Source organism: Sciurus carolinensis, chromosome 10 (assembly GCF_902686445.1).
Source record: "Sciurus carolinensis chromosome 10, mSciCar1.2, whole genome shotgun sequence".
Classification (NCBI taxonomy): Eukaryota; Metazoa; Chordata; class Mammalia; order Rodentia; family Sciuridae; genus Sciurus; species Sciurus carolinensis.
Window position 1 is genome coordinate 8,554 of NC_062222.1, and position 18,753 is coordinate 27,306.

An 18,753-nucleotide genomic window follows, 5' to 3' on the forward strand; every position below is an offset into this window, starting at 1 on the left:
CCCCTTCTATAAGCCTCTACTTCAATACACTAAGTAGGAAGGTGTTCATGTCACCACCCAACCCCTTCTATAAACCCCTACTTCAGTACAGTAAGTGGGAAGATGTTCATGTCACCAAACAACCCTTTTATAAGCTTATACTTCAGTACAGTAAGTGGGACAGCGTTCATGTCACCCCCCCCACCCCTTCGATAAGCCCCTACTTCAGTACAGTAAGTGGCAAGGTGTTCATGTCACCACCCAACCCCTTCTATAAGCTTCTACTTCAGTACAGTAAGTGGGAAGGCGTTCATGTCACCACCCAACCCCTTCTATAAGCCTCTACTTCACTACAGTAAGTGGGCAGGTGCTCATGTCACCACCCAACCCCTTCTATAAGCCTCTACTTCACTACAGTAAGTGGGAAGGTGTTCATGTCAACACCCAACCCCTTCTATAAGCCTCTAATTTAGTACAGTATGTGGGAAGGTGTTCATGTCACCACCCCAACCCCTTCTATAAGCTTCTACTTCAGTACAGTAAGTGGGAATGTGTTCATGTCACCACCCCAACCCCTTCTACAAACCCCTACTTCAGTACAGTAAGTGGGAAGGTGTTCATGTCACCACCCAACCCCTTCTACAAGGCTCTACTTCAGTACAGTAAGTGGGAAGGTGCTCATGTCACCACACAACCCCTTCTATAAGCCTCTACTTCAGTACAGTAAATGGGAAGGCGTTCATGTCACCACCCAAACTCCTTCCATAAGTCTCTACTTCAGTACAGTAAGTGGGAAGGTGCTCATGTCACCACCCGAACACCTTCTATAAGCACCTACTTCAGTACAGTAAGTGGAAAGGTGCTCATGTCACCACCCCAACCCCTTCTATAAGCCTCTACTTCAGTACAGTAAGTGGGAAGGCTTTCATGTCACCACCCGAAGCCCTTCCATAAGCCTCTACTTCAGTACAGTAAGTGGGAATGTGCCTATGTCACTACCCCAAACCCTTCTATAAGCCTCTACTTCAGTACAGTAAGTGGAAAGGTGCTCATGTCACCACACCAACCCCTTCTATAAGCCTCTACTTCAGTAAAGTAAGTGGGAATGTGTTCATGTCACCACACCAACCCCTTCTATAAACTTTTACTTCAGTACAGTAAGTGGGAAGGTGTTCATGTCACCACCCAACCCCTTCTATAAGCCTCTACTTCAGTACAGTAAGTGGGAAGGCGTTCATGTCACCACGCCAACCCCTTCTATAAGCCCCTACTTCAGTACAGTAAGTGGGAAGGTGCTCATGTCACCACCCCAACCTCATCTATAAGCCCCTACTTCAGTACAGTAAGTGGGAAGGTGTTCATGTCACCACCCAACCCCTTCTATAAGCCTCTACTTCAGTACAGTAAGTGGGAAGGTGTTCATGTCACCACTCCAACCCCTTCTATAAGCCTCTACTTCAGTACAGTAAGTGGGAAGGTGTTCATGTCACCACCCAACCCCTTCTATAAGCCTCTACTTCACTACAGTAAGTGGGAAGGTGTTCATGTCACCACCCAACCCCTTCTATAAGCCTCTACTTCAGTACAGTAAGTGGGAAGGTGTTCATGTCACCACCCCAACCCCTTCTATAAGCCTCTACTTCAGTACAGTAAGTGGGAAGGTGTTCATGTCACCACCCAACCCCTTCTATAAGCCTCTACTTCAGTACAGTAAGTGGGAAGGTGTTCATGTCACCACCCAACCCCTTCTATAAGCCTCTACTTCACTACAGTAAGTGGGAAGGCTTTCATGTCACCACCCGAACCCCTTCCATAAGACTCTACTTCAGTACAGTAAGTGGGAAGGTGCTCATGTCACCACCCCAACCCCTTCTATAAGCCTCTACTTCAGTACAGTAAGTGGAAAGGTGCTCATGTCACCACCCAACCCCTTCTATAAGCCTCTACTTCAGTACAGTAAGTGGGAATGTGTTCATGTCACCACACCAACCCCTTCTATAAGCCTCTACTTCAGTACAGTAAGTGGGAAGGTGTTCATGTCACCACCCAACCCCTTCTATAAGCCTCTACTTCACTACAGTAAGTGGGAAGGCTTTCATGTCACCACCCGAACCCCTTCCATAAGACTCTACTTCAGTACAGTAAGTGGGAAGGTGCTCATGTCACCACCCCAACCCCTTCTATAAGCCTCTACTTCAGTACAGTAAGTGGAAAGGTGCTCATGTCACCACCCCAACCCCTTCTATAAGCCTCTACTTCAGTACAGTAAGTGGGAAGGTGTTCATGTCACCACACCAACCCCTTCTATAAGCTTCTACTTCAGTACAGTAAGTGGGAAGGTGTTCATGTCACCATCCAACCCCTTCTATAAGCCTCTACTTCAGTACAGTAAGTGTGAAGGCGTTCATGTCACCACGCCAACCCCTTCTATAAGCCCCTACTTCAGTACAGTAAGTGGGAAGGTGCACATGTCACCACCCCTACCTCATCCATAATCCTCTACTTCAGTACAGTAAGTGGGAAGGTGTCATGTCACCACTCCAACCCCTTCTATAAGCCTCTACTTCAGTACAGTAAGTGGGAAGGTGTTCATGTCACCACCCAACCCCTTCTATAAGCCTCTACTTCACTACAGTAAGTGGGAAGGTGTTCATGTCACCACCCAACTCCTTGTATAAGTCTCTAATTCAGTACAGTAAGTGGGACAGTGTTCATGTCACCACCCCAACCCCTGCTATAAGCGTCAACTTCAGTACAGTAAGTGGGAAGGTGTTCATGTCACCACGCCAACCCCTTCTATAAGCCTTGACTTCAGTACAGTAAGTGGGAAGGTGTTCATGTCACCACCCAACCCCTTCTATAAGCTTCCACTTCAGTACAGTAAGTGGGAAGGCGTTCATGTCACCACCGCAACCCCTTCTATAAGCCTGTATTCAGTACAGTAAGTGGGAATGTGTTCATGTCACCACCCAACCCCTTCTATAAGCCTCTACTTCAATACAGTAAGTGGGAAGGTGTTCATGTCACCACCCAACCCTTCTATAAACCCCTACTTCAGTACAGTAAGTGGGAAGATGTTCATGTCACCAAACAACCCTGCTATAAGCTTATACTTCAGTACAGTAAGTGGGAAGGCGTTCATGTCCCCACCCCAACCCCTTCTATAAGCCCCTACTTCAGTACAGTAAGTGGCAAGGTGTTCATGTCACCACCCAACCCCTTCTATAAGCCTCTACTTCAGTACAGTAAGTGGGAAGGCGTTCATGTCACCACGCCAACCCCTTCTATAAGCCTCTACTTCAGTACAGTAAGTGGGAAGGTGCTCATGTCACCACCCCAACCTCATCTATAAGCCTCTACTTCAGTACAGTAAGTGGGAAGGTGTTCATGTCACCACCCAACCCCTTCTATAAGCCTCTACTTCAGTACAGTAAGTGGGAAGGTGTTCATGTCACCACTCCAACCCCTTCTATAAGCCTCTACTTCAGTACAGTAAGTGGGAAGGTGTTCATGTCACCACCCAACCCCTTCTATAAGCCTCTACTTCACTACAGTAAGTGGGAAGGTGTTCATGTCACCACCCAACCCCTTCTATAAGCCTCTAATTCAGTACAGTAACTGGGAAGGTGTTCATGTCACCACCCCAACCCCTTCTATAAGCCTTGACTTCAGTACAGTAAGTTGGAAGGTGTTCATGTCACCACCCAACCCCTTCTATAAGCCTCTACTTCAGTACAGTAAGTGGGAAGGTGTTCATGTCACCACCCAACCCCTTCTATAAGCCTCTACTTCACTACAGTAAGTGGGAAGGCTTTCATGTCACCACCCGAACCACTTCCATAAGACTCTACTTTAGTACAGTAAGTGGGAAGGTGCTCATGTCACCACCCCAACCCCTTCTATAAGCCTCTACTTCAGTACAGTAAGTGGGAAGGTTTTCATGTCACCACCCCAACCCCTTTGTAAGCCTCTACTTCAGTACAGTAAGTGGGAAGATTTTCATGTCACCACCCCAAGCCCTTCTATAAGCCTCTACTTCAGTACAGTAAGTGGGAAGGTTTTCATGTCACCACCCCAACCCCTTCTATAAGCCTCGACTTCAGTACAGTAAGTGGGAAGGTGTTCATGTCACCACCCCAACCCCTTCTATAAGCCTCGACTTCAGTACAGTAAGTGGGAAGGTGTTCATGTCACCACCCCAACCCCTTCTATAAGCCTCTACTTCAATACACTAAGTAGGAAGGTGTTCATGTCACCACCCAAGCCCTTCTATAAACCCCTACTTCAGTACAGTACGTGGGAAGATGTTCATGTCACCAACTAACCCTTCTATAAGCTTATACTTCAGTACAGTAATGGGAAGGCGTTCATGTCACCACCCCAACCCCTTCTATAAGCCCCTACTTCAGTACAGTAAGTGGCAAGGTGTTCATGTCACCACCCAACCCCTTCTATAAGCTTCTACTTCAGTACAGTAAGTGGGAAGGTGTTCATGTCACCACCCAACCCCTTCTATAAGGCTCTACTTCACTACCGTAAGTGGGAATGTGTTCATGTCACCACCCAACCCCTACTATAAGGCTGTACTTCAGTACAGTGAGTGGGAAGGTGCTCATGTCACCACCCAACTCCTTCTATAAGCCTCTACTTCAATACAGTAAGTGAGAAGGTGTTCATGTCACCACCCAAATCCCCTTCCATAAGTCTCTACTTCAGTACAGTAAGTGGGAAGGTGCTCATGTCACCACCCGAACTCCTTCTATAAGCCCCTACTTCAGCACAGTAAGTGGAAAGGTGCTCATGTCACCACCCCAACCCCTTCTATAAGCCTCTACTTCAGTACAGTAAGTGGGAAGGCTTTCATGTCACCACCCGAACCCCTTCCATAAGCCTCTACTTCAGTACAGTAAGTGGGAAGGTGCTCATGTCACCACCCCAACCCCTTCTATAAGCCTCTACTTCAGTACAGTAAGTGGAAAGGTGCTCATGTCACCACACCAACCCCTTCTATAAGCCTCTACTTCAGTAAAGTAAGTGGGAATGTGTTCATGTCACCACACCAACCCCTTCTATAAGCTTCTACTTCAGTACAGTAAGTGGGAATGTGTTCATGTCACCACCCCAACCCCTTCTACAAACCCCTACTTCAGTACAGTAAGTGGGAAGGTGTTCATGTCACAACCCCAACCCCTTGTATAAGCCTCTTCTTCAGTACAGTAAGTGGGACGATGTTCATGTCACCACTCCAAACCCTTCTATAAGCTTCTACTTCAGTACAGTAAGTGGAAAGGTGTTCATGTCACCACGCCAAGCCCTTCTATAAGCCTCTACTTCAGTACAGTAAGTGGGAAGGCTTTCATGTCACCAGCCCAACCACTTCTATAAGCCTCGACTTCAGTACAGTAAGTGGGAAGGTGTTCACGTCACCACCCCAACCCCTTCTATAAGCCTCTACTTCAGTACAGTAAGTGGGAAGGTGTTCATGTCACCACCCCAAGCCCCTCTATAAGCCTCTACTTCAGTATAGTAAGTGGGAAGGTTTTCATGTCACCACCCCAACCCCTTCTATAAGCCTCGACTTCAGTACAGTAAGTGGGAAGGTGTTCATGTCACCACCCCAACCCCTTCTATAAGCCTCTACTTCAATACACTAAGTAGGAAGGTGTTCATGTCACCACCCAACCCCTTCTATAAACCCCTACTTCAGTACAGTAAGTGGGAAGATGTTCATGTCACCAAACAACCCTTTTATAATCTTATACTTCAGTACAGTAAGTGGGACAGCGTTCATGTCACCCCCCCCACCCCTTCGATAAGCCCCTACTTCAGTACAGTAAGTGGCAAGGTGTTCATGTCACCACCCAACCCCTTCTATAAGCTTCTACTTCAGTACAGTAAGTGGGAAGGCGTTCATGTCACCACCCAACCCCTTCTATAAGCCTCTACTTCACTACAGTAAGTGGGCAGGTGCTCATGTCACCACCCAACCCCTTCTATAAGCCTCTACTTCACTACAGTAAGTGGGAAGGTGTTCATGTCAACACCCAACCCCTTCTATAAGCCTCTAATTTAGTACAGTATGTGGGAAGGTGTTCATGTCACCACCCCAACCCCTTCTATAAGCTTCTACTTCAGTACAGTAAGTGGGAATGTGTTCATGTCACCACCCCAACCCCTTCTACAAACCCCTACTTCAGTACAGTAAGTGGGAAGGTGTTCATGTCACCACCCAACCCCTTCTACAAGGCTCTACTTCAGTACAGTAAGTGGGAAGGTGCTCATGTCACCACACAACCCCTTCTATAAGCCTCTACTTCAGTACAGTAAATGGGAAGGCGTTCATGTCACCACCCAAACTCCTTCCATAAGTCTCTACTTCAGTACAGTAAGTGGGAAGGTGCTCATGTCACCACCCGAACACCTTCTATAAGCACCTACTTCAGTACAGTAAGTGGAAAGGTGCTCATGTCACCACCCCAACCCCTTCTATAAGCCTCTACTTCAGTACAGTAAGTGGGAAGGCTTTCATATCACCACCCGAAGCCCTTCCATAAGCCTCTACTTCAGTACAGTAAGTGGGAATGTGCTCATGTCACTACCCCAAACCCTTCTATAAGCCTCTACTGCAGTACAGTAAGTGGAAAGGTGCTCATGTCACCACACCAACCCCTTCTATAAGCCTCTACTTCAGTAAAGTAAGTGGGAATGTGTTCATGTCACCACACCAACCCCTTCTATAAACTTTTACTTCAGTACAGTAAGTGGGAAGGTGTTCATGTCACCACCCAACCCCTTCTATAAGCCTCTACTTCAGTACAATAAGTGGGAAGGCGTTCATGTCACCACGCCAACCCCTTCTATAAGCCCCTACGTCAGTACAGTAAGTGGGAAGGTGCTCATGTCACCACCCCAACCTCATCTATAAGCCCCTACTTCAGTACAGTAAGTGGGAAGGTGTTCATGTCACCACCCAACCCCTTCTATAAGCCTCTACTTCAGTACAGTAAGTGGGAAGGTGTTCATGTCACCACTCCAACCCCTTCTATAAGCCTCTACTTCAGTACAGTAAGTGGGAAGGTGTTCATGTCACCACCCAACCCCTTCTATAAGCCTCTACTTCACTACAGTAAGTGGGAAGGTGTTCATGTCACCACCCAACCCCTTCTATAAGCCTCTAATTCAGTACAGTAACTGGGAAGGTGTTCATGTCACCACCCCAACCCCTTCTATAAGCCTTGACTTCAGTACAGTAAGTTGGAAGGTGTTCATGTCACCACCCAACCCCTTCTATAAGCCTCTACTTCAGTACAGTAAGTGGGAAGGTGTTCATGTCACCACCCAACCCCTTCTATAAGCCTCTACTTCACTACAGTAAGTGGGAAGGCTTTCATGTCACCACCCGAACCACTTCCATAAGACTCTACTTCAGTACAGTAAGTGGGAAGGTGCTCATGTCACCACCCCAACCCCTTCTATAAGCCTCTACTTCAGTACAGTAAGTGGAAAGGTGCTCATGTCACCACCCCAACCCCTTCTATAAGCCTCTACTTCAGTAAAGTAAGTGGGAATGTGTTCATGTCACCACACCAACCCCTTCTATAAGCCTCTACTTCAGTACAGTAAGTGGGAAGGTGTTCATGTCACCACCCAACCCCTTCTATAAGCCTCTACTTCACTACAGTAAGTGGGAAGGCTTTCATGTCACCACCCGAACCACTTCCATAAGACTCTACTTCAGTACAGTAAGTGGGAAGGTGCTCATGTCACCACCCCAACCCCTTCTATAAGCCTCTACTTCAGTACAGTAAGTGGAAAGGTGCTCATGTCACCACCCCAACCCCTTCTATAAGCCTCTACTTCAGTAAAGTAAGTGGGAATGTGTTCATGTCACCACACCAACCCCTTCTATAAGCTTCTACTTCAGTACAGTAAGTGGGAAGGTGTTCATGTCACCATCCAACCCCTTCTATAAGCCTCTACTTCAGTACAGTAAGTGTGAAGGCGTTCATGTCACCACGCCAACCCCTTCTATAAGCCCCTACTTCAGTACAGTAAGTGGGAAGGTGCACATGTCACCACCCCTACCTCATCTATAATCCTCTACTTCAGTACAGTAAGTGGGAAGGTGCTCATGTCACCACTCCAACCCCTTCTATAAGCCTCTACTTCAGTACAGTAAGTGGGAAGGTGTTCATGTCACCACCCAACCCCTTCTATAAGCCTCTACTTCACTACAGTAAGTGGGAAGGTGTTCATGTCACCACCCAACCCCTTGTATAAGTCTCTAATTCAGTACAGTAAGTGGGACAGTGTTCATGTCACCACCCCAACCCCTGCTATAAGCGTCAACTTCAGTACAGTAAGTGGGAAGGTGTTCACGTAACCACGCCAACCCCTTCTATAAGCCTTGACTTCAGTACAGTAAGTGGGAAGGTGTTCATGTCACCACCCAACCCCTTCTATAAGCTTCCACTTCAGTACAGTAAGTGGGAAGGCGTTCATGTCACCACCGCAACCCCTTCTATAAGCCTGTATTTCAGTACAGTAAGTGGGAATGTGTTCATGTCACCACCCCAACCCCTTCTATAAGCCTCTACTTCAATACAGTAAGTGGGAAGGTGTTCATGTCACCACCCAACCCTTCTATAAACCCCTACTTCAGTACAGTAAGTGGGAAGATGTTCATGTCACCAAACAACCCTGCTATAAGCTTATACTTCAGTACAGTAAGTGGGAAGGCGTTCATGTCCCCACCCCAACCCCTTCTATAAGCCCCTACTTCAGTACAGTAAGTGGCAAGGTGTTCATGTCACCACCCAACCCCTTCTATAAGCTTCTACTTCAGTACAGTAAGTGGGAAGGTGTTCATGTCACCACCCAACCCCTTCTATAAGCCTCTACTTCACTACAGTAAGTGGGAATGTGTTCATGTCACCACCCAACCCCTTCTATAAGGCTCTACTTCAGTACAGTAAGTGGGAAGGTGTTCATGTCACCACCCAACCCCTTCTATAAGCCTCTACTTCAGTACAGTAAGTGGGAAGGTGTTCATGTCACCACCCAAACCCTTCTATAAGCCTCTACTTCAGTACAGTAAGTGGGAAGGTGTTCATGTCACCACCCCAACCCCTTCTATAAGCCTCTACTTCAATACACTAAGTAGGAAGGTTTCATGTCACCACCCAACCCCTTCTATAAGCCTCTACTTCAGTACAGTAAGTGGGAAGATGTTCATGTCACCAACCAACCCTTCTATAAGCTTATACTTCAGTACAGTAAGTGGGAAGGCGTTCATGTCACCACCCAACCCCTTCTATAAGCCCCTACTTCAGTACAGTAAGTGGCAAGGTGTTCATGTCACCACCCAACCCCTTCTATAAGCTTCTACTTCAGTACAGTAAGTGGGAAGGCGTTCATGTCACCACCCAACCCCTTCTATAAGCCTCTACTTCACTACAGTAAGTGGGAAGGTGTTCATGTCACCACCCAACCCCTTCTATAAGGCTCTACTTCAGTACAGTAAGTGGGAAGGTGCTCATGTCACCACACAACCCCTTCTATAAGCCTCTACTTCAATACAGTAAGTGGGAAGGTGTTCATGTCACCACCCAAACTCCTTCCATAAGTCTCTACTTCAGTACAGTAAGTGGGAAGGTGCTCATGTCACCACCCGAACACCTTCTATAAGCCCCTACTTCAGTACAGTAAGTGGAAAGGTGCTCATGTCACCACCCCAACCCCTTCTATAAGCCTCTACTTCAGTACAGTAAGTGGGAAGGCTTTCATGTCACCACCCGAACCCCTTCCATAAGCCTCTACTTCAGTACAGTAAGTGGGAAGGTGCTCATGTCACCACCCCAACCCCTTCTATAAGCCTCTACTTCAGTACAGTAAGTGGAAAGGTGCTCATGTCACCACACCAACCCCTTCTATAAGCCTCTACTTCAGTAAAGTAAGTGGGAATGTGTTCATGTCACCACACCAACCCCTTCTATAAGCCTCTACTTCAGTACAGTAAGTGGGAAGGTGTTCATGTCACCACCCAACCCCTTCTATAAGCCTCTACTTCAGTACAGTAAGTGGGAAGGTGTTCATGTCACCACCCAACCCCTTCTATAAGCCTCTACTTCAGTACAGTAAGTGGGAAGGTGTTCATGTCACCACCCAACCCCTTCTATAAGCCTCTACTTCAGTACAGTAAGTGGGAAGGTGTTCATGTCACCACCCAACCCCTTCTATAAGCCTCTACTTCAGTACAGTAAGTGGGAAGGCTGTTCATGTCACCACGCCAACCCCTTCTATAAGCCTTGACTTCAGTACAGTAAGTGGGAAGGTGTTCACGTCACCACCCAACCCCTTCTATAAGCTTCTACTTCAGTACAGTAAGTGGGAATGTGTTCATTTCACCACCCCAACCCCTTCTACAAACCCCTACTTCAGTACAGTAAGTGGGAAGGTGTTCATGTCACCACGCCAACCCCTTCTATAAGCCTCTACTTCAGTACAGTAAGTGGGCAGATGTTCATGTCACCACTCCAACCCCTTCTATAAGCTTCTACTTCAGTACAGTAAGAGGGAAGGTGTTCATGTCACCACGCCAACCCCTTCTATAAGCCTCTACTTCAGTACAGTAAGTGGGAAGGTTTTCATGTCACCACCCCAACCCCTTCTATAAGCCTCTACTTCAGTACAGTAAGTGGGAAGGTGTTCATGTCACCACCCCAAGCCCTTCTATAAGCCTCTACTTCAGTACAGTAAGTGGGAAGGTTTTCATGTCACCACCCCAACCCCTTCTATAAGCCTCTACTTCAGTACAGTAAGTGGGAAGGTGTTCATGTCACCACCCCAACCCCTTCTATAAGCCTCGACTTCAGTACAGTAAGTGGGAAGGTGTTCATGTCACCACCCCAACCCCTTCTATAAGCCTCTACTTCAATACACTAAGTAGGAAGGTGTTCATGTCACCACCCAAGCCCTTCTATAAACCCCTACTTCAGTACAGTACGTGGGAAGATGTTCATGTCACCAACTAACCCTTCTATAAGCTTATACTTCAGTACAGTAATGGGAAGGCGTTCATGTCACCACCCCAACCCCTTCTATAAGCCCCTACTTCAGTACAGTAAGTGGCAAGGTGTTCATGTCACCACCCAACCCCTTCTATAAGCTTCTACTTCAGTACAGTAAGTGGGAAGGTGTTCATGTCACCACCCAACCCCTTCTATAAGCCTCTACTTCACTACCGTAAGTGGGAATGTGTTCATGTCACCACCCAACCCCTACTATAAGGCTGTACTTCAGTACAGTAAGTGGGAAGGTGCTCATGTCACCACCCAACTCCTTCTATAAGCCTCTACTTCAATACAGTAAGTGAGAAGGTGTTCATGTCACCACCCAAACCCCTTCCATAAGTCTCTACTTCAGTACAGTAAGTGGGAAGGTGCTCATGTCACCACCCGAACTCCTTCTATAAGCCCCTACTTCAGTACAGTAAGTGGAAAGGTGCTCATGTCACCACCCCAACCCCTTCTATAAGCCTCTACTTCAGTACAGTAAGTGGAAAGGTGTTCATGTCACCACCCCAACCCCTTCTATAAGCCTCTACTTCAGTACAGTAAGTGGGAAGGTGTTCATGTCACCACCCCAACCCCTTCTATAAGCCTCTACTTCACTACAGTAAGTGGGAAGGTGTTCATGTCACCACACCAACCCTTCTATAAGCCTCTACTTCAGTACAGTAAGTGGGAAGGTGTTCATGTCACCACTCCAACCCCTTCTATAAGCCTCTACTTCAGTACAGTAAGTGGGAAGGTGTTCATGTCACCACTCCAACCCCTTCTATAAGCCTCTACTTCAGTACAGTAAGTGGGAAGGCGTTCATGTCACCACCCCAACCCCTTCTATAAGCCCTACTTCAGTACAGTAAGTGGGAAGGTGCTCATGTCACCACCCCAACCCCGTCTATAAGCCTCTACTTCAGTACAGTAAGTGGGAAGGTGTTCATGTCACCACTCCAACCCCTTCTATAAGCCTCTACTTCAGTACAGTAAGTGGAAAGGTGTTCATGTCACCACCCGAACCCCTTCAATAAGCCTCTACTTCAGTACAATAAGTGGGAAGGTGTTCATGTCACCACCCCAACCCCTTCTATAAGCCTCTACTTCACTACAGTAAGTGGGAAGGTGTTCAGGTCACCACCCAACCCCTTCTATAAGCCTCTACTTCAGTACAGTAAGTGGGAAGGCATTCATGTCACCACCCCAACCTCATCTATAAGCCTCTACTTCAGTACAGTAAGTGGGAAGATGTTCATGTCACCACCCCAACCCCCTCTATAAGCCTCTACTTCACTACAGTAAGTGGGAAGGTGTTCATGTCACCACCCCAACTCCTTCTATAAGCCTCTACTTCAATACAGTAAGTGGGAAGGTGTTCATGTCACCACCCAACCCCTTCTATAAGTTTCTACTTCAGTCCCATAAGTGGGAAGATGTTCTTGTCACCACCCCAACCCCTTCTATAAGCCTCGACTTCAGTACAGTAAGTGGGAAGGCGTTCATGTCACCACCCCAGCCTTTTTTATAAGCCTCTACTTCAGTACAGTAGTCGGAAGGCTAGGCTCCGTTTGAGGGATCAATGGCCATTCCTTTCTGTCCCCAGAGTTGTCTGGCTCAGACAGTGTTCTTCAGATTGGTGACTTTAGTTCATAGAGCAACCACTGAGATCAGGATGAAGGAACTCATAACAACAATCATACAGTTGATCAATAATCATCATCCTCAGCTTTAAAAAATTTAAACCCATGTAGAATCCAGGATGAAAATGATTTCCTGAGAACATCATTAGTTGTCCTAACTAAATGCCAGGCAACACAAGCCTTCCAAGAACTCGGATCTTGCCAGGTGTAGTGGTGCACGCCTGTAATCACAGCGACTCAGGAAGCTTAGACAGGAGGAATGCAAGTTGGAAGTCAGCCTTAGCAAAGGCTGAGTGCTGAGCAGCTCAGTAAGACCCTTTCTCTAAATAAAATACAAAATAGGGCTTGGGATATTGCTCAGTGTTCAGTTCCCCTGAATTCAATCCCCAGTACCAAAAAATAAATAAATAAATAAAGACCTCAGATCATACAGAATTTGTCTCCAGCACCGATGGACAAGTCTGAATGGATTACTCCTTGATCCAAATCTGCTACTTGAGGCTGAGAAGATCCATTTCACGCAAACAGGTTCTACCTCCACCAATCCAAACAGGACCCTGCACCACACCACCCTGAGGCATTAAAAACCCTCCATAAGAAAGGGCAGGGAAAGAGAAGTGCTGAGAAGACAGGAGGCTGGAAACTTGGCCTGTGAGGGATGGAGAAGCCGCCCCTCCCACAAGGGCGGCACCAGCACTGGGGGTCGGGTCTCACCCCTCCAAGCAAATCAGGACTCAGCCCTGCTCGGGCAGCACGCCTCAGCACCGTCCATTACACTGCAAAATGAGGAGTTCCGCTTCACAGCTTCGAAACAGGAGGACACCCAGCGGCTGACTCAATCCCGAGGTCAAAATAAGGGCCACTCCTCTGCCTCCCATCAGGCCTGAAGAGTTCAAGAATGGCTCACCGCTCTGTGCTCCCACCGGAGTTTACCCACCACTCTTCAAGACCTTAACCTGTAAATACAGGTCTGAAGAAATCTGTACCTGGGAGCAGAAAAGGCCCCTGGTGGGTTTCTAGAACTGTGCCTCTGAGGAAGATGGTGGAAGGACCTCCAAGGAGTCCACTCAGAGACCCTCTGGGAAACCTGAAAGGGCAACAGCTGGCCAGGACCAAGGACCCGTCAGGCCTTGGGACCAGAGAGGAAGTCAGTCATGACACAGGGAGGAGTGTCTTCTTCTTCTTTAAAAGTCCTGTCTTGCTGGGGAGATGGCTCAGCTGGTAGAGTGCTTGCCTCACAAGCACAAGGCCCTGAGTTCCATCCCCAGTACCGCAAAAAAAAAAAAAAAAAAAAAAAAAGTCCTGTCTTGAGCGGCTCATGGAGCTCAAGGAAATCAGAACAGGTGACTGAGGGATGGTGGATGGACAAGCACCTTCCAGGAACAAGTGACTGTAAACCATTTTGGTGAGAAATACCCACTTGTACAAATTTACAGGTAGAAATTTCATAATGTTAGTGCAAATATTCAAACGATTTTTCTTGGCAAATGGACTTTAAAAACCAGCCACCAAGAGAGACGCTTCACATTCTGGCGCAGGGGCAGGGGATGCAGTGGCCCTGTGACCTAGAGACTCAGGGTGTGCTAGCCCTCACCCAGATGCAGGCATGCCCCTCGCTGCCCGGGCAGCAGGGGAGGCCCACGTCCTCCCCATGGCTGCAGTCATGCCGGCCCACGGGCCCCTGGAGCACGGAGGAAGCTGGCCTCCCTTCCCGAGCATCGGACGTCGTCCAGCCACACGGGCCCTGTGCTGGCTTCACAGTGGTTTGCAGGGGCTTGTCTGCCATGCCTGTGGCAACAGAACGAAGAGTGCACAGAGCTGTGGGCTCCTGTTTCCAGGAAGCAGAACGCAGACACCTACGGGTGGCGGCCTTCAGAGGGCAGGCACTCCCTCCTCTCTGGGAGCCTCACGGCTGTGTTTGCTTCATCACACATTTTAATCACTTTAACAACTCTGGTTAATTCAACAATCAACTAGCAGACAGCTCATTTTTGTGTTCTGTCTACAATCTAGCCTACCAACCAGAGAGAATGCAGATGAGGCACTGAGCCTTTACTGCTGCCCATGAAGTAGCCAGAAGCAGAGGGAGGATGCTCATCTGCAGGGGCCACCTGGGCTCCTGTGGTCCGCCAGCCTCTCCAGGCCGCCCGGGCATCTTCCCCAAGACCAGAAGTGTGCAGGAACCCTCTGCTCCACCGACACTCAGCCCAGGGCGGATTCTGATTCAACACCAGGACGATGACAACGTTCTCGCTTTTCATAAATCTAACTTTTAAAAGTCTTGTAGATTACGTGGGCTCAGTTGAGATCACTCTCCCGACACTGTACGTGTTGCAGTAAGTCACTCGGGAAGTGTTTCTAAACCGCGGTGAGGCGGTCCGCGCCTTGTCCTCCCGCCCCCACTCTCCACTTGACAGTGCCGCCATCCCAGAACTCTGAGCACGCCGCGGAGAGCAACTCTGCCACACGTCAGTCTCAAAGCTGCAGAGAAAGGAAGACTGAGTGGACTCAGGAAACAAAGCCGAAAGTGGAGGACAAGTCCAGGAGTACTCACGGCCTTCACCAACAGAGGAACAAAAGGCCAGTAAAGCATCTACGAATCCCCTCAGGTCGTGAAGACGGGGTGGGGGCAGCTGTCAAGTCCACCCGCACTAATGACATGGATGAATCCTCACTGATGAGTGTCAACATGCTTTGAGATGCTATGTCATACCCTGACCTTATAATTTTAGTAAGTGTTCTGCTCAAGAAAATCGAAAATGTGAGGTAATTACATTTATATCTTATGGAAAAATTATGGGTAGTTTTCCAATTTTGCTTCTCTTCTAAACATCGTTTTATATAACTTTTACAAATCTTAGTATCTGTGTTGAACCACAGCCTTGCCTAGCTTGAACGGCCCAGTGCACTGGCAGTAAGCCCAGCTCAAGCTGAAATGAGAGCATGCTGCCACTTTCTTCAAGCTTTGGAGTATCACTCCAAGCAGGCCAGAAAGAAAGGGGCTTCATGCAAATGCCTGGCCCAAAGGCCTGCTCCTGGTCCTCCAGCCCCCACATCTTCGCTCTGGAAGGCACTGTGCAAGGGACGTGGAAATGCCACGCAGACACTGCCTGTAAGTGGGTGCCGTCACAGCCAGCCCCAGAGGTCACCATGACAAGAGGCTGTGTCACCTCCTAATGACCACTGCACTCTGAGGAGGGGATCAAGGGACAGATGTTTCCAGGGCTTTGCTGCAACCTGAGGCCCCCTGGTGTCAAGACCACACCTCAAAGGCAGAGCCAGAGCAGGACCAGGCCTTCAGAGTCTCACTGCACAGACACAAAGGGACCTGGCCGCCTCGCTTCACCAGCGATTCAAGAAGAGGGGGCAGGAAAGGCAAAGGAGAGGCTGGCGGGAGGTCCAGGCTGGCAGGAGGTCCTGGCCGGTGCGCCTCAGGGCAAGTGCTCCCCAGCGCGGGCAAGGCCCCAAAGAGAAAGGAAGGGAGGAAGCAGGACGCCGAGGGCCGTGCTGCTGCGGGTGGGTCCTCGGGTCAGAACTGTGGGGTCACAGCGGGCTGCACCCGGCCTCCAGAGTGCAGCCGGCCTCTGTGCCCCCACGGGCATACCTGAGTCTCAGCTAGTGGCAGGCCACGCGGGTGTCGAGCGGCTCGGCCATGGTCGCAGACGCTTCCCCACCGCCCGGGGTGGTGCACCTCAGGCGGCCCTCGCGGCTGCCTGGCCCGCCGGCAAGTCTGCGGCCGTCTGCGGTGAGAGGGCGGAGACAGCGAGTCGGCCCTGGGGAGGGCAGAGCCAGCTTCCCGGCTGCCTGCACCAGCTGCACCGCAGGCCTCCCAGGGCGCTGCGGGCCTTCGCCGCAGGTCCTTGAGCGGCTCCCGCTCCGCCCGACGCAGCGTGGAGGCCTCGGGTCTCCGCTCCTGTCCCCCAGACACAGAAGCACATTCTGACACGACTGCGAGGATCTGTTTGTCTTCCCTACCTTACGTTACATGTGGGAAGCTTCCATAACTTCAGTCCCCTTAAGTCTGAGCAAGACTAGTCATTGGCCTTTTAAAAAAATCAAGAAAATACAGTAACTCGAAAATAGTTCAAAATTCTAACTATGAATGAAAAACACAGGATTACGAAGACAGAAAAGGCTATGCTGGGTAAATAATCTACCAAGTCAATGCATTTATTAATCCTTAGGCATTCACGAATTATACAGCTGCATACACACCTTGCACTTGTTCTTTAACTGATAATACACGTCTGAAATTTGAATCACTGAATTAGTAACTCAGTGAATAATTAATTCCCAGAGAATTCTATAAAAGGTTTCTATGGAACCACTATTTGACCCAGCTATCCTATCCCACTTCTCAATTTATACCCAAAGGACTTAAAATCAGCATATTACAGTGATGCAGCCACATCAATGTTTATAGCAGTTAAACTCACAATAGCTAAACTATGTAACCAACCTAGGTGTCCTTCAACAGATGAATGGATAAAAAAGTGGCGCATATATATGTGTATATATATATATATATATATATATATATATATATTACTCAGAATATTACTCAGCCTTAAAGAAGAATGAAATTATGATACTTGCCCATAAGGATGGAGCTAGAGAATATGATACTAAACAAAATTAGCCAATCCCAAAAAAACAAAAGCCAACTGTTTTCTTTGATATGCAGATACTAATTCACAATGGGGCGGCAGGGAAGAATAGAGTTACTTTAGATTATGTAGAGGGGAGTGAAGGGAGGGGAGGTGTTGTGGGGGTAGGAAGGACAGTAGAGTGAATCAAACATTATTACCCCATGTACACATATAACTATACGACCGGTGGTATTCTACATTGTGTATAACCAGAAGAATGAGAAATTATACTCCACTATATATGATGTATCAAAGTGCATTTTACTGTCATGTATAACTAATTAAAACAAAAATGTCATACTAGACCAAAAAAGGCTTCTAAGAAGACACACAGTACAATGAATTTATTTTTAAAAAACAATATTTAAAAGCCATTTCCATCTGAGATAATCTGACCCCCTCTCAATGAAACACAAATATCTTGGATAATGGTCATACTGTCCGTGAATACCAGGGATCTTTTAAAGCAAGAAGGGTCTCCTACTTCACCGTCTGCACAGCGCTGAGGCACATCAGCTCATCCAAACGCCACAGCAGCAGGGCAAGGCTGCCATCAGCTGCAGGAGGCAGGCAGCTCAGACAAGACTGTGGTCTGGAGGTCACTGGCATGAGCCACAGACTGCTGCTGTGTGCTGCTGACAAGAACAGATGCACACCTATCAATCAAGGACTTGAATTCGGTACTCCATAGGCCCTAAGAAGTCATTCTTTTAGTGTTTAAAGGAAGATCAAACTAATTTTTTCTTCAAGTTTTTAAAAAAAAATTTAAATATTTATATACTTAGTTGTCGATGGAAAGAATGTCTTTATTTTGTTTATTTACTTTTATGTGGAGCTGAGGATTGAACCCAGTGCCTCACACATGCTGGGCAAGCGCTCGCCAGGAGCCACAGCCCAGCCCCTTTTCTCAAGTTCTTTTCGTCGCAGAAGCAATGGCTATGTGGTGACAGCTCTTGCCTCTTCTTCCCTTTCCCGTCCAGCACATGAGCAGGTGCACACATGGCGCTCCGCAGTCAGACTCGCCTCCTTGGGACGCTAGGCCTGTCTGACAGGCACGCTGCAGTGGTAATAGCATGAACACTGAGCATGGCAGAGCCAACCTGGTTCTTTAGTCAACAATCACAGCAATGCTTTCTGCCAGCTGCAAACACATTCCGAGACAAGAGGGTGAACAGATGAACTGAAGATGTCTTACAACACCTAATGTTTGCAGTGTATCGTCCCACGTCCAGTTTGATAACTGGGTGCTACATATTACAACAAAGTCCTGCTTTCGATCTAGCTTTAGAGGACTATACAGCCTTAAACTGAAAAATTCAGAAATATCATGAATAAGAAGCTAGCATATTGATACATAATTTGTTCTAGACTTTTCAGTCTTATTTGGGAGAGTTATTTGCCTGTTCATTTGGAAGCACTGTCTGAATT

The 18,753-nt window shown here is 47.9% G+C and overlaps 1 protein-coding gene across 1 annotated transcript in view; it reads right to left on the bottom strand.

Moving 5' to 3' along the window:
- Positions 1 to 14,270: 14,270 nt before the first annotated feature.
- Prss12 (serine protease 12) overlaps positions 14,271 to 18,753 on the bottom strand; it is a gene marked incomplete at its 3' end in the record, with an annotated part of 40,452 nt that continues 35,969 nt past the window's right edge. Inside the window, 5 exon segments of the mRNA XM_053743456.1 lie at positions 14,271 to 14,349; positions 14,351 to 14,464; positions 16,281 to 16,325; positions 16,327 to 16,372; positions 16,375 to 16,416. Coding sequence (XP_053599431.1) covers positions 14,271 to 14,349; positions 14,351 to 14,464; positions 16,281 to 16,325; positions 16,327 to 16,372; positions 16,375 to 16,416 — 326 coding nt within the window.